We start from the raw sequence: 16,640 nt of genomic DNA, 5'->3' as shown, positions 1-16,640 counted from the left end.
CTCACACGAGCACGAAAAATAAAAGAGAATGAAAACAAAGAACCTATAGGAACACCTTCCTTACCTTTTTCTTTAACGAATGTCAGAAACCCAAACCAGCACATTACCTGACTCAACAATCTCTGAGTCTACCTTGTGCTTACCAGCTTTGTGCCAGAGGGAACAGTGGACACCAAAGCGTTGATTGACTGTCAGCACTGCCCTTAAATACGCTCAGGAGGAACGCTCCCCTGGCACTAATGAGGGCCAGGTGAACCCAATGAGCCCCTCCCCTCTGGTGGCCCCAATCGGTCACTACCTCCCATCATGACATAGCAGTGCTATAGAAATCTAACCCACAGAAATAATATCGAACCATCTTGAACTGAAAGGCCTCTGTTTGACAGAAAGAAGAGGAAACCGGTTAAATATAAATTGCTTAAACAATGGTTTTTTTATGCAGCTATTTCAATAAGACATGAAGGGACAAAAACTTTGAAAACCACAAATTCCCTCTCTGAGTTATCATTCCACAGAACGACACTTCCCAGTGCTTGAAGTTGGCCGTCACTCACATCATTTTTCATCAGTTTTAAGGTGAAGTTTTGCTTCTAAAATAAATGTAAATTTCCGTGTTTGTGATTAGAATTCTGACAACAGCCTCCCAATACATTTACAAAAGTTGTAAGTGTATCAAACTGTTTGTAAAACTGTAATTAAGCATACCTCCTGTTAAACGACTTGTAAAACGTCAAACTTGACCCAATTGTATATTTATTTGAATGGAACCTGTCTTTTTAATGTTGTGACCTTGGTACAAAATGTCCAGAAACCAAACCAGATTTTAAATACACATTGTGCAAAGGAGCAACGAGGACATTTTTCCTTCATTTAAATGCATAAGGACATTCTATGGAAGACAGTTTTTAAACTCTTCCAGGAGCAACTGCTCTTTCAGTTGTTCCAAAGACGTAACCTCATTTGCCGAACACCATTTTCAATCAGGAGAGACTTCTCACAAGCGAACTCAACAAAACTTTGATTATGTGTTTTCCTACGCTTACGAAACTTTTGTAGATAAGCTGTTGTGTCTAGGAAACGACAGAGTCCAAATCTTCAATTTGTCAAAAAACATCTTCACAAGGGAAAAGACGACACCACGGCAGCAAGTTCTTCAGGAAAATCAGACTTTATTAGCAGCGGCGCATAAAGCTGGAACAGTTCTCCAGAACTGAACCCCGACTGTCATTTTTACACCCATTTTATACACAGTTACTCCACCTACAACTCCTCCTCAAACCTCATTCTGGCAAATCACCCACACTGTTCTTATCGTAACTCCTCCCAACGCTCCTCCCACAACGTCGTTGTGGCAAATTGCCAATGGTACTTATGCTCTGCCAACTCTGTACAAAGTTCAGGGCGTTCTGCCAACTACGAACAAAGTTCAGGACTCCCCCTGTCCTCACTTCACCCCGCACCTGCTCTTGGCAAACTACCAGACCTCATAAAGTTCTGGATGCCCCCCCTCTAACACACATGTCATCCACACACATCACTCTGTATCTTTCACTTTTATGAGACAAACTAAGCAGCAGTAATCTGAAAATATACAGACATACTAAACATTTGATTAATTTTTCTCTTCTAAGGGAGTAAATGTACGTAGCATTCTTTTCTCTCATTTCAACAGTTTTCACTGTGGTTTCTTGCGTTTTCATAAGCTCAGCTATAATTAATGTTCTAGGTCAAATAGATACACTTCTGGAATAAAACATCGAGAGTCCTGGAGAAATCAGCAGTACAGTCATATCTTGCTCTGCCCGTGTCCTTGACAGTTTGATCTACACAGTTCAAGACAGCCCCCCCCCCCCCCCCCCTTGCCAGCTGGCTGCTGTGTAATTCTCGCACAATTTAGCAGTTAATCAGTTTGAAACTATACAGGGTACATATCATACTTTAATACAGATATATTGATAAACTTTTAGCACACATCGTCGAGGAGAGTTTTGGAGGAACCAACCTGCTCACTAAGGTGGAGTCTGATTTTGTTTATCATGCTTTTAGGAGGGAGATCTTTTGTTCAGTGAATTTTCCCCTACAAAGCTTCTGGGACAAGCTCGTTTGAACGCAACACCGTTGTCTTCACCACCTTGTGATCTGAAATTTCTTCCGAGGACAATGTGGAGCACACCCCCTCGCTATACCGAATAATCTGCATTGCAGTAACACTTTTTGACCAACGCAAAGTGGTAGCAGTACCTTCCAAAATAGGAAAGTATTTATTCAATTCACTTTCTCAGAACTGAGGGACTAATTGAATTTGTCGACATCCATCAAAATCAAACAAACTCACAGAAGACGTGCCTTAGGAAACCAGTCGAGGAGCTGGGACTGACCCAGATCCACAAACGGCAGTGGATGAACCTGCCAGACTTTTGTTGGGGCTTAGGCGTGGGCCTCCATTCATTAGCTTGCAACTCTAGCTCTTCTAACTTGACCTGTCGGGCAGTCTTAAGTTCCATAGCTTGGAGATGTAGCAGCTAGTTCTGATACTCCTGCCTGCTTAGTTCCACTTCCACTTCTTTTAAATGAAGAGTGAGCATGAGATCTACCGAAGACATGTGTGAATAATCTAGATTTTCAGGGAAGTGAAGTTTAAGGTGAAATAAGGTTAATTTCTGAATCCAGCAGTTTCAACAGTTAACACCATCATTTAACGTTTGGCGCTCTGAATACTGAACACAAACACATCAACTGTTGAAACCCTTCCCTTAACCAACATGTAAAATAAATATATTCAATGTAATTAATTATTTATACCCAAAGATATCAATTATCAAATGAATTACCAAATTCGTTGATAGGCAGAGCAAACTGTTGGATCGAAGTTAATCAAAATGCACTCACAAGGAATAAAGTTAAGAGCTTTATTAAGTTACAGAATGATCATTGTGTGAATCTAAAGACAGGGGTCAAGTACGTTAAACGAGGAAGAACCAGACAAGGATAGTCACAAAAGAAAGAAAATAAAGAAAGTGCCAAACCCCAGCATTTGTCTCCCAAAACAGTCCCACAAAACTGAAATGAAAGTCAGAAAACCCGAAGGCAGCTGAATCTTCCTAAAATCAGTGATGAACATTTGAAAATCGCCAGAGCAACTGTAAGACAGAATCCCATGGTATCAACCCCCCAAATGTCCACTATCTTGATTTCCTGGAAGTGTCAGTGTGAAATAGCCCACCAAGTAAAGGAAGGCCCGCATTTTATGTGCTTGTAATAGAGGGCGGGAAGCTTGTCCTCTGAGGGGCACAGCTGGAAACTTGAAGGTGTGGGAGAGGCATAACTGTCTTAGCTGAATTGAGCAATCTATGAATTGAAGTTCCCTTGTGTCGTTAGAAGCAGGACTGAGCAGAATATGAGCAGTCATCATATGATTAATGGATTGTGTGTGCTGTTCTTCCTCCCAAGCCATAAAGTAATACAATTATAGAGGATAGAGGACATACAGATAACATTCCATAAACATGGTTTAAGAGAGCAGAGTACGTAAACATGGGAAATGAGAGAGTTTGGTAAAATAATTTTAAAATGATTTTGTCTGTCTCTCAAAGGACAAAGTATCAAAGTGAAAGACGACAACGACGACAAGCCCTCAGGTAAAATCTTCTGCGCTACTAACTCTTTGTAAAGCACCATTTTCAGCTCCTGTTTATTTTTACTTCTCGGCACCAACACAGTAAAGAAATCTGTTTATAGAAGCAATTCGTCCTTACGACAAATGTCAAACTGTTCAACAGTGAGACAGATAACAAAATCTTCAAAATCAAATTTCTTACCAACATGTCCTGATGCATAATTGAACAAACAGTCTTAAAATGTAGCCAACTAATCCCGGCAGTTGTTTCATTATATTTTTAGTTGTAGTGATTTATGAATTTCATGTATAGTGGCAAATGGCCATTTGTTAAGGTTTTTTTTTTGATCCAAACATTCTTCCAAGGACAAAGTGGAGCACACCTCCTGCGCTTTACCAAATAACGTCCATTGCAGTAACACCTTTTAGCCAATTGCAAGGTGGTAGCAATACATTTGGAAATATGAAAGTATTTATCCAATTCACTTTCTCAGAACTGAGGGACAAATTAAATTTGTTGGCATCCATCAAAATCAAACTCACAGAAGACGTGCCTTAGGAAACCAGTCGAGGAGCTGAGACAGGCCCTGATCCATGAACAGCTACTGGAGTGGACAGTGTGTGAACCTGCCAGACTTTTGTTGGGGCTTAGGCGTGGGCCTCCATTCATTAGCTTGCAACTCTAGCTCTTTCAACTAGACCTGTCGGGCAGTCTTAAGTTCCATAGCTTGGAGATGCAGCAGCTAGTTCTGATACTCCTGCCTGCTTAGTTCCACTTCCACTTCTTTTAAATGAAGAGTGAGCATGGGATCTACCAAAGACGTGTGTGAATAATCGGGATTGTCAGGGAAGTGAAGTTTAAGGTGAAATAAGGTTAATTTCTGAATCCGGCAGTTTCAACAGTTAACACCATCATTTAACGTTTGGCGCTCTGAATACTGAACACAAACACAAAACTTGAAGGTGTGGTAGAGGCATAACTGTCTTAGCTGAATCGAGCAATCTATGTATTGAAGTTCCCTTGTTTTGTTAGAAGCAGGACTGAGCAGAATGATATTGTCATCATATGATTAATGGATTGTGTGTGCTGGTCTTCCTCCCAAGCCATGAAGTAATACAATTATAGAGGATAGAGCACATACAGATAACATTCCATAAACATGGTTTAAGAGAGCAGAGTACGTAAACACATTGGAAATGAGAGAGTTTGCTTAAATAATTTTTAAATGATTTTGTCTGTCTCTCAAAGGACAAAGTATCAAAGTGAAAGACGACAACGACGACAAGCCCTCAGGTAAAATCTTCTTAAAGAAAATATACCGAATCAAATGAAGACGGACAGAAAAAGAAAATATACCAAATCAAAATTCCCGCCAACCTGTCCTGATGCATTATGCAACATATAGTTTCAGTTTTAAACTGTAGCCAACTAATCCCGGCAGTTGTTATATTTTATTTTTTAGATGTAGTAATTCATGTATTTCATTTTTTGTGGGAAATTTGAGAAACTTTTTTTTTTTTTTTGCCAGGCGTGGAGGACCACTGTTACCCCATTCAAGGTTAATGTCCTTTATTTCATATGCTGTTAAACCCTGAGCAGTGCTATGAAAATGTAACCCACAAAAATAATATCTAACCATCTTGAACTGAAAGGCCTCTGTTTGACAAAAAGTAGAGGAAACCAGTTAATTTAATTTAATTATTCATTGAAATAAGGTTAATTTCTTAATCCAGTTGTTTGAACAATTAACACCCTAATTTAACGTTCGGCACTCTGAATACCCAAGACAAGCACATCAACTGTTAAAACCCTTCACTTTACCAACATGTCAAATAAATGTATTACATTTAATTTGTTGATTGTTATCAGAAGGTATGAATTGTCAAATAAATTGAAAGATTTGTTGATAGGCAAAGCAACTTGTTAGATCAGCGCTTTTGAAAATACACTCACAAGAAATAGTTGAGAGCTTTATTAAGTTACAGTGGAATCAACATATAAATCTAAAGATGCGGGTTAAGTACCTGAAAGAAAGAAGTAACAGACAGGGGCAGTCACAAACAAAATTGACAAACCCCAGCGTGTCTCCCAAAAACAGTCCCACCAGTCCAAAGACTGAACGAACAGAAGAAAAACCTAAATCAAATCAATATTTGGTGTGACCACTCTTTGCCTTCAAAACAGCATCAATTCTTCTAGGTATACAGTTTTTGAGGGAACTCGGCAGGTAGGTTGTTCCAAACACGTTGGAGAACTAGCCATAGTTCTTCTGTGGCTTTAGGCAGCCACAAATGCTTCTGTCTCTTCATGTAGTCCCAGACAGACTTGATGAGATCAGGGCTCTGTGGGGGCCATACCATCAATTCCAGGACTCCTTGTTCTTCTTTACTCTGAAGATAGTTCTTAATGACATTGGCTGTATGTTTGGGGTTGTTGTCCTGCTGCAGAATAAATTTGGGGCCAATCAGATGCCTCCCTGGTGGTATTGCATGATGGATAAGTATCTGCCTGTACTTCTCAGTATTGGGGAGACCATTAATTCTGACCAAATCCCCAACTCAATTTGCAGAAATGCAGCCCCAAACTTGCAAGGAACCTCCACCATGCTTCACTGTTGCCTGCAGACACTCATTCTTGTACTGCTCTCTCCAGCCCTTCGGTGAACAAACTGCCTTCTGCTACAGCCAGATATTTCAAATTTTGACTCATTGGTTAGGAGAACCTGTTGCCATTTTTCTGGACCCCAGTTTCTGTGTTCTCGTGCATAGTTGAGCCGCTTGGCTTTGTTTCCACGTCGGAGGTATGGCTTTTTGGCCGCAATTGTTCCATGAAGACCACTTCTGACCAGACTTCTCCGCACAGTAGATGGGTGTACCTGCGTCCCACTGGTTTCTGCCAATTCTGAGCTGATGGCACTGCTGCACATCTTCCGATTGCGAAGGGAAGTAAGCATATGATGTGTCTTTCATCTGCTGCGCTAAGTTCCCTTGGCCGACCACTGCGTCTACGGTCCTCAACGTTGCCTGTTTCTTTGTGCTTCTTCAATAGAGCTTGGACAGGACATCTGGAAACCCCTATCTGCCTTGAAATTTCTGCCTGGGAGAGACTTTGCTGATACAGTATAACTACCTTGTTTCTTGTTGCTATGCTCAGTCTTGCCATGGTGTATGACTTCTGACATTAAACTGTCTTCAGCAACATCATCTTGGAAGCAGAGTTTGGCTGTTCCTCACCCAGTTTTAACCCTCCTACACAGCTGTTTCTGTTCCAGTTAATGATTGTGTTTCAACCTACATATTAAACTGATTAGCTCCTGTTTGGTATAACTGGTTAATCACACACCTGAGTATATGCCTATAAAATCCCTGACTTTGTGCAAGTGCACCTAGAAGAATTGATGCTGGGTTGAAGGCAAAGTGTGGTCACACCAAATAATGATTTGATTTAGTTTTTTCTTCTGTCCACTCACTTTGCATTTTGTTTATTGATAAAAATAAACTATTAACATTTCTATTTTCAAAGCATTCTGACTTTACAGCATTTTTTCACACCTACCTAAAACTTTTGCACAGTACTGTACGGACTAAAGTTCCCTACTGTTGTTAGAAGCAGGACTGAGCAGTATGATATTGTCATCATAAGATTCATGGATGGTGTATGCTGTTCTTCCTTCCAAGCCATAAAGTAATAAAATTGTCATCATAGGGGGAGCAGGATAGAGGACATCCAGATGACATTCAATAAACATGGTTTAAGAGAGCAGGGTACTTAAACACATGGGCAATGTGAGAGTTTGCTAAAATAATTTAAAAATGATTTTTGTCTGTCTCTCAAACGACAAAGTATCAAACTGAATGACAACGATGACAAGACCTTGGTTAAAATCCTCTGCGCTACTAACTCTTTGTATAGCACCATTTTCATTTCCTATTTATTTTTACTGCCCGGTACCAACATATTTAAGAAATCTGCTTATAGAAGCAAATCGTCTTTACAACAAAGGTCAAACTGTGCAACAGTGGGACGGACAGATAAAGAAAATATACCGAATCAAATGAAGACGGACAGAAAAAGAAAATATACTAAATCAAAATTCCCACCAACCTGTCCTGATGCATTATGCAACATATAGTTTTAGTTTTAAACTGTAGCCAATTAATCCCAGCAGCTGTTATATATATTTTTTTAGATGTAGTAATTCATGTATTTCATTTATTGTGGGAAATCGCCATTTGTAAAAAATATAATTATTTTTGTGCCAGGCCTGGAGGACCGCCGTTACCCCATTCAAGGTTAGTGTCCTTTACTTCATATGTTGTTAAACCCAGAGCAGTGCTATGAAAATGTAACCCACAGAAATAATATCTAACCATCTTGAACTGAAAGGCCTCTGTTTGACAAAAAGAAGAGGAAACCAATTAATTATTCATTGAAATAAGGTTAATTTCTTAATCCAGCTGTTTGGACAATTAACACCCTAATTTAACATTTGGCACTCTGAATACCCAAGACAAGCACATCAACTGTTAAAACCCTTCACTTTACCAACATGTCAAATAAATGTATTACATTTAATTTGTTGATTGTTACCAAAAGGTATGAATTGTCAAATAAATTGAAAGATTTGTTGATAGGCAGAGCAACTTGTTAGATCAGCGCTTGTCAAAATACACTCACAAGAAATAAAGTTCAGAGCTTTATTAAGTTACAGTGGAATCAACATATAAATCTGAAGATGCGGGTTAAGTACCTGAAAGAAAGAACTAACAGACATGGACAGTCACAAAAGAAATTGACAAACCCCAGCGTGTCTCCCAAAAACAGTCCCACAAGACTGAAATTAAAGTCCAAAGACTGAATGAACTGAAGAAAAACCTAAATCAAATCAATATTTGGTGTGACCACTCTTTGCCTTCAAAACAGCATCAATTCTTCTAGGTATACAGTTTTTGAGGGAACTCGGCAGGTAGGTTGTTCCAAACACGTTGGAGAACTAGCCATAGTTCTTCTGTGGCTTTAGGCAGCCACAAATGCTTCTGTCTCTTCATGTAGTCCCAGACAGACTTGATGAGATCAGGGCTCTGTGGGGGCCATACCATCAATTCCAGGACTCCTTGTTCTTCTTTACTCTGAAGATAGTTCTTAATGACATTGGCTGTATGTTTGGGGTTGTTGTCCTGCTGCAGAATAAATTTGGGGCCAATCAGATGCCTCCCTGGTGGTATTGCATGATGGATAAGTATCTGCCTGTACTTCTCAGTATTGGGGAGACCATTAATTCTGACCAAATCCCCAACTCAATTTGCAGAAATGCAGCCCCAAACTTGCAAGGAACCTCCACCATGCTTCACTGTTGCCTGCAGACACTCATTCTTGTACTGCTCTCTCCAGCCCTTCGGTGAACAAACTGCCTTCTGCTACAGCCAGATATTTCAAATTTTGACTCATTGGTTAGGAGAACCTGTTGCCATTTTTCTGGACCCCAGTTTCTGTGTTCTCGTGCATAGTTGAGCCGCTTGGCTTTGTTTCCACGTCGGAGGTATGGCTTTTTGGCCGCAATTGTTCCATGAAGACCACTTCTGACCAGACTTCTCCGCACAGTAGATGGGTGTACCTGCGTCCCACTGGTTTCTGCCAATTCTGAGCTGATGGCACTGCTGCACATCTTCCGATTGCGAAGGGAAGTAAGCATATGATGTGTCTTTCATCTGCTGCGCTAAGTTCCCTTGGCCGACCACTGCGTCTACGGTCCTCAACGTTGCCTGTTTCTTTGTGCTTCTTCAATAGAGCTTGGACAGGACATCTGGAAACCCCTATCTGCCTTGAAATTTCTGCCTGGGAGAGACTTTGCTGATACAGTATAACTACCTTGTTTCTTGTTGCTATGCTCAGTCTTGCCATGATGTATGACTTCTGACATTAAACTGTCTTCAGCAACATCATCTTGGAAGCAGAGTTTGGCTGTTCCTCACCCAGTTTTAACCCTCCTACACAGCTGTTTCTGTTCCAGTTAATGATTGTGTTTCAACCTACATATTAAACTGATTAGCTCCTGTTTGGTATAACTGGTTAATCACACACCTGAGTATATGCCTATAAAATCCCTGACTTTGTGCAAGTGCACCTAGAAGAATTGATGCTGGGTTGAAGGCAAAGTGTGGTCACACCAAATAATGATTTGATTTAGTTTTTTCTTCTGTCCACTCACTTTCACTTTGCATTTTGTTTATTGATAAAAATAAACTATTAACATTTCTATTTTCAAAGCATTCTGACTTTACAGCATTTTTTCACACCTACCTAAAACTTTTGCACAGTACTGTACGGACTAAAGTTCCCTACTGTTGTTAGAAGCAGGACTGAGCAGTATGATATTGTCATCATAAGATTCATGGATGGTGTATGCTGTTCTTCCTTCCAAGCCATAAAGTAATAAAATTGTCATCATAGGGGGAGCAGGATAGAGGACATCCAGATGACATTCAATAAACATGGTTTAAGAGAGCAGGGTACTTAAACACATGGGCAATGTGAGAGTTTGCTAAAATAATTTAAAAATGATTTTGTCTGTCTCTCAAACGACAAAGTATCAAACTGAATGACAACGATGACAAGACCTTGGTTAAAATCCTCTGCGCTACTCACTCTTTGTGTAGCACCATTTTCATTTCCTATTTATTTTTACTGCCCAGTACCAACATATTTAAGAAATCTGCTTATAGAAGCAAATCGTCTTTACAACAAAGGTCAAACTGTGCAACAGTGGGACGGACAGATAAAGAAAATATACCGAATCAAATGAAGACGGACAGAAAAAGAAAATATACTAAATCAAAATTCCCACCAACCTGTCCTGATGCATTATGCAACATATAGTTTTAGTTTTAAACTGTAGCCAATTAATCCCAGCAGCTGTTATATATATTTTTTTAGATGTAGTAATTCATGTATTTCATTTATTGTGGGAAATCGCCATTTGTAAAAAATATAATTATTTTTGTGCCAGGCCTGGAGGACCGCCGTTACCCCATTCAAGGTTAGTGTCCTTTACTTCATATGTTGTTAAACCCAGAGCAGTGCTATGAAAATGTAACCCACAGAAATAATATCTAACCATCTTGAACTGAAAGGCCTCTGTTTGACAAAAAGAAGAGGAAACCAATTAATTATTCATTGAAATAAGGTTAATTTCTTAATCCAGCTGTTTGGACAATTAACACCCTAATTTAACATTTGGCACTCTGAATACCCAAGACAAGCACATCAACTGTTAAAACCCTTCACTTTACCAACATGTCAAATAAATGTATTACATTTAATTTGTTGATTGTTACCAAAAGGTATGAATTGTCAAATAAATTGAAAGATTTGTTGATAGGCAGAGCAACTTGTTAGATCAGCGCTTGTCAAAATACACTCACAAGAAATAAAGTTCAGAGCTTTATTAAGTTACAGTGGAATCAACATATAAATCTGAAGATGCGGGTTAAGTACCTGAAAGAAAGAACTAACAGACATGGACAGTCACAAAAGAAATTGACAAACCCCAGCGTGTCTCCCAAAAACAGTCCCACAAGACTGAAATTAAAGTCCAAAGACTGAATGAACTGAAGAAAAACCTAAATCAAATCAATATTTGGTGTGACCACTCTTTGCCTTCAAAACAGCATCAATTCTTCTAGGTATACAGTTTTTGAGGGAACTCGGCAGGTAGGTTGTTCCAAACACGTTGGAGAACTAGCCATAGTTCTTCTGTGGCTTTAGGCAGCCACAAATGCTTCTGTCTCTTCATGTAGTCCCAGACAGACTTGATGAGATCAGGGCTCTGTGGGGGCCATACCATCAATTCCAGGACTCCTTGTTCTTCTTTACTCTGAAGATAGTTCTTAATGACATTGGCTGTATGTTTGGGGTTGTTGTCCTGCTGCAGAATAAATTTGGGGCCAATCAGATGCCTCCCTGGTGGTATTGCATGATGGATAAGTATCTGCCTGTACTTCTCAGTATTGGGGAGACCATTAATTCTGACCAAATCCCCAACTCAATTTGCAGAAATGCAGCCCCAAACTTGCAAGGAACCTCCACCATGCTTCACTGTTGCCTGCAGACACTCATTCTTGTACTGCTCTCTCCAGCCCTTCGGTGAACAAACTGCCTTCTGCTACAGCCAGATATTTCAAATTTTGACTCATTGGTTAGGAGAACCTGTTGCCATTTTTGTGGACCCCAGTTTCTGTGTTCTCGTGCATAGTTGAGCCGCTTGGCTTTGTTTCCACGTCGGAGGTATGGCTTTTTGGCCGCAATTGTTCCATGAAGACCACTTCTGACCAGACTTCTCCGCACAGTAGATGGGTGTACCTGCGTCCCACTGGTTTCTGCCAATTCTGAGCTGATGGCACTGCTGCACATCTTCCGATTGCGAAGGGAAGTAAGCATATGATGTGTCTTTCATCTGCTGCGCTAAGTTCCCTTGGCCGACCACTGCGTCTACGGTCCTCAACGTTGCCTGTTTCTTTGTGCTTCTTCAATAGAGCTTGGACAGGACATCTGGAAACCCCTATCTGCCTTGAAATTTCTGCCTGGGAGAGACTTTGCTGATACAGTATAACTACCTTGTTTCTTGTTGCTATGCTCAGTCTTGCCATGGTGTATGACTTCTGACATTAAACTGTCTTCAGCAACATCATCTTGGAAGCAGAGTTTGGCTGTTCCTCACCCAGTTTTAACCCTCCTACACAGCTGTTTCTGTTCCAGTTAATGATTGTGTTTCAACCTACATATTAAACTGATTAGCTCCTGTTTGGTATAACTGGTTAATCACACACCTGAGTATATGCCTATAAAATCCCTGACTTTGTGCAAGTGCACCTAGAAGAATTGATGCTGGGTTGAAGGCAAAGTGTGGTCACACCAAATAATGATTTGATTTAGTTTTTTCTTCTGTCCACTCACTTTGCATTTTGTTTATTGATAAAAATAAACTATTAACATTTCTATTTTCAAAGCATTCTGACTTTACAGCATTTTTTCACACCTACCTAAAACTTTTGCACAGTACTGTACGGACTAAAGTTCCCTACTGTTGTTAGAAGCAGGACTGAGCAGTATGATATTGTCATCATAAGATTCATGGATGGTGTATGCTGTTCTTCCTTCCAAGCCATAAAGTAATAAAATTGTCATCATAGGGGGAGCAGGATAGAGGACATCCAGATGACATTCAATAAACATGGTTTAAGAGAGCAGGGTACTTAAACACATGGGCAATGTGAGAGTTTGCTAAAATAATTTAAAAATGATTTTGTCTGTCTCTCAAACGACAAAGTATCAAACTGAATGACAACGATGACAAGACCTTGGTTAAAATCCTCTGCGCTACTAACTCTTTGTATAGCACCATTTTCATTTCCTATTTATTTTTACTGCCCGGTACCAACATATTTAAGAAATCTGCTTATAGAAGCAAATCGTCTTTACAACAAAGGTCAAACTGTGCAACAGTGGGACGGACAGATAAAGAAAATATACCGAATCAAATGAAGACGGACAGAAAAAGAAAATATACTAAATCAAAATTCCCACCAACCTGTCCTGATGCATTATGCAACATATAGTTTTAGTTTTAAACTGTAGCCAATTAATCCCAGCAGCTGTTATATATATTTTTTTAGATGTAGTAATTCATGTATTTCATTTATTGTGGGAAATCGCCATTTGTAAAAAATATAATTATTTTTGTGCCAGGCCTGGAGGACCGCCGTTACCCCATTCAAGGTTAGTGTCCTTTACTTCATATGTTGTTAAACCCAGAGCAGTGCTATGAAAATGTAACCCACAGAAATAATATCTAACCATCTTGAACTGAAAGGCCTCTGTTTGACAAAAAGAAGAGGAAACCAATTAATTATTCATTGAAATAAGGTTAATTTCTTAATCCAGCTGTTTGGACAATTAACACCCTAATTTAACATTTGGCACTCTGAATACCCAAGACAAGCACATCAACTGTTAAAACCCTTCACTTTACCAACATGTCAAATAAATGTATTACATTTAATTTGTTGATTGTTACCAAAAGGTATGAATTGTCAAATAAATTGAAAGATTTGTTGATAGGCAGAGCAACTTGTTAGATCAGCGCTTGTCAAAATACACTCACAAGAAATAAAGTTCAGAGCTTTATTAAGTTACAGTGGAATCAACATATAAATCTGAAGATGCGGGTTAAGTACCTGAAAGAAAGAACTAACAGACATGGACAGTCACAAAAGAAATTGACAAACCCCAGCGTGTCTCCCAAAAACAGTCCCACAAGACTGAAATTAAAGTCCAAAGACTGAATGAACTGAAGAAAAACCTAAATCAAATCAATATTTGGTGTGACCACTCTTTGCCTTCAAAACAGCATCAATTCTTCTAGGTATACAGTTTTTGAGGGAACTCGGCAGGTAGGTTGTTCCAAACACGTTGGAGAACTAGCCATAGTTCTTCTGTGGCTTTAGGCAGCCACAAATGCTTCTGTCTCTTCATGTAGTCCCAGACAGACTTGATGAGATCAGGGCTCTGTGGGGGCCATACCATCAATTCCAGGACTCCTTGTTCTTCTTTACTCTGAAGATAGTTCTTAATGACATTGGCTGTATGTTTGGGGTTGTTGTCCTGCTGCAGAATAAATTTGGGGCCAATCAGATGCCTCCCTGGTGGTATTGCATGATGGATAAGTATCTGCCTGTACTTCTCAGTATTGGGGAGACCATTAATTCTGACCAAATCCCCAACTCAATTTGCAGAAATGCAGCCCCAAACTTGCAAGGAACCTCCACCATGCTTCACTGTTGCCTGCAGACACTCATTCTTGTACTGCTCTCTCCAGCCCTTCGGTGAACAAACTGCCTTCTGCTACAGCCAGATATTTCAAATTTTGACTCATTGGTTAGGAGAACCTGTTGCCATTTTTCTGGACCCCAGTTTCTGTGTTCTCGTGCATAGTTGAGCCGCTTGGCTTTGTTTCCACGTCGGAGGTATGGCTTTTTGGCCGCAATTGTTCCATGAAGACCACTTCTGACCAGACTTCTCCGCACAGTAGATGGGTGTACCTGCGTCCCACTGGTTTCTGCCAATTCTGAGCTGATGGCACTGCTGCACATCTTCCGATTGCGAAGGGAAGTAAGCATATGATGTGTCTTTCATCTGCTGCGCTAAGTTCCCTTGGCCGACCACTGCGTCTACGGTCCTCAACGTTGCCTGTTTCTTTGTGCTTCTTCAATAGAGCTTGGACAGGACATCTGGAAACCCCTATCTACCTTGAAATTTCTGCCTGGGAGAGACTTTGCTGATACAGTATAACTACCTTGTTTCTTGTTGCTATGCTCAGTCTTGCCATGGTGTATGACTTCTGACATTAAACTGTCTTCAGCAACATCATCTTGGAAGCAGAGTTTGGCTGTTCCTCACCCAGTTTTAACCCTCCTACACAGCTGTTTCTGTTCCAGTTAATGATTGTGTTTCAACCTACATATTAAACTGATTAGCTCCTGTTTGGTATAACTGGTTAATCACACACCTGAGTATATGCCTATAAAATCCCTGACTTTGTGCAAGTGCACCTAGAAGAATTGATGCTGGGTTGAAGGCAAAGTGTGGTCACACCAAATAATGATTTGATTTAGTTTTTTCTTCTGTCCACTCACTTTGCATTTTGTTTATTGATAAAAATAAACTATTAACATTTCTATTTTCAAAGCATTCTGACTTTACAACATTTTTTCACACCTACCTAAAACTTTTGCACAGTACTGTACGGACTAAAGTTCCCTACGGTTGTTAGAAGCAGGACTGAGTAGTATGATATTGTCACCATAAGATTCATGGATGGTGTATGCTGTTCTTCCTTCCAAGCCATAAAGTAATAAAATTGTCATCATAGGGGGGGCAGGATAGAGGACATCCAGATGACATTCCATAAACATGGTTTAAGAGAGCAGGGTACTTAAACACATGGGCAATGTGAGAGTTTGCTAAAATAATTTAAAAATGATTTTGTCTGTCTCTCAAACGACAAAGTATCAAACTCAATTACAACGATGACAAGACCTCGGTTAAAATCCTCTGCGCTACTAACTCTTTGTGTAGCACCATTTTCATTTCCTATTTATTTTTACTGCCCAGTACCAACATATTTAAGAAATCTGCTTATAGAAGCAAATCGTCTTTACAACAAAGGTCAAACTGTGCAACAGTGGGACGGACAGATAAAGAAAATATACCGAATCAAATGAAGACGGACAGAAAAATAAAATATACTAAATCAAAATTCCCACCAACCTGTCCTGATGCATTATGCAACATATAGTTTTAGTTTTAAACTGTAGCCAATTAATCCCAGCAGCTGTTATATATATTTTTTTAGATGTAGTAATTCATGTATTTCATTTATTGTGGGAAATCGCCATTTGTTTAAAAAAACATTTTTTTTTGTGCCAGGCGTGGAGGACCACCATTACCCCATTCAAGGTTAGTGTCCTTTACTTCATATGTTGTTAAACCCAGAGCAGTGCTATGAAAATGTAACCCACAGAAATAATATCTAACCATCTTGAACTGAAAGGCCTCTGTTTGACAAAAAGAAGAGGAAACCAGTTAATTATTCATTGAAATAAGGTTAATTTCTTAATCCAGTTGTTTGGACAATTAACACCCTAATTTAACATTTGGCACTCTGAATACCCAAGACAAGCACATCAACTGTTAAAACCCTTCACTTTACCAACATGTCAAATAAATGTATTACATTTAATTTGTTGATTGTTACCAAAAGGTATGAATTGTCAAATAAATTGAAAGATTTGTTGATAGGCAGAGCAACTTGTTAGATCAGCGCTTGTCAAAATACACTCACAAGAAATAAAGTTCAGAGCTTTATTAAGTTACAGTGGAATCAACATATAAATCTGAAGATGCGGGTTAAGTACCTGAAAGAAAGAACTAACAGACATGGACAGTCACAAAAGAAATTGACAAACC

General features: G+C 39.5%; 1 protein-coding gene across 1 annotated transcript in view; it reads left to right on the top strand.

Moving 5' to 3' along the window:
• LOC133121211 (uncharacterized) overlaps positions 1-16,135 on the top strand; it is a 51,490-nt gene extending 35,355 nt beyond the window's left edge. Inside the window, exons 7-12 of the mRNA XM_061230414.1 lie at positions 3,594-3,638; positions 4,866-4,910; positions 5,146-5,175; positions 7,880-7,909; positions 13,362-13,391; positions 16,101-16,135. Of these exons, the coding sequence (XP_061086398.1) occupies positions 3,594-3,638; positions 4,866-4,910; positions 5,146-5,175; positions 7,880-7,909; positions 13,362-13,391; positions 16,101-16,135 (215 nt within the window). The remainder of the gene's footprint in view (positions 1-3,593; positions 3,639-4,865; positions 4,911-5,145; positions 5,176-7,879; positions 7,910-13,361; positions 13,392-16,100) is intronic.
• Positions 16,136-16,640: the final 505 nt, after the last annotated feature.

This window comes from Conger conger, chromosome 2 (genome assembly GCF_963514075.1).
Source record: "Conger conger chromosome 2, fConCon1.1, whole genome shotgun sequence".
In the NCBI taxonomy this organism is placed as follows: domain Eukaryota; kingdom Metazoa; phylum Chordata; class Actinopteri; order Anguilliformes; family Congridae; genus Conger; species Conger conger.
Note: the sequence above shows the minus strand (reverse complement) of the source record. Positions and strands in the feature narration are given on the sequence as shown.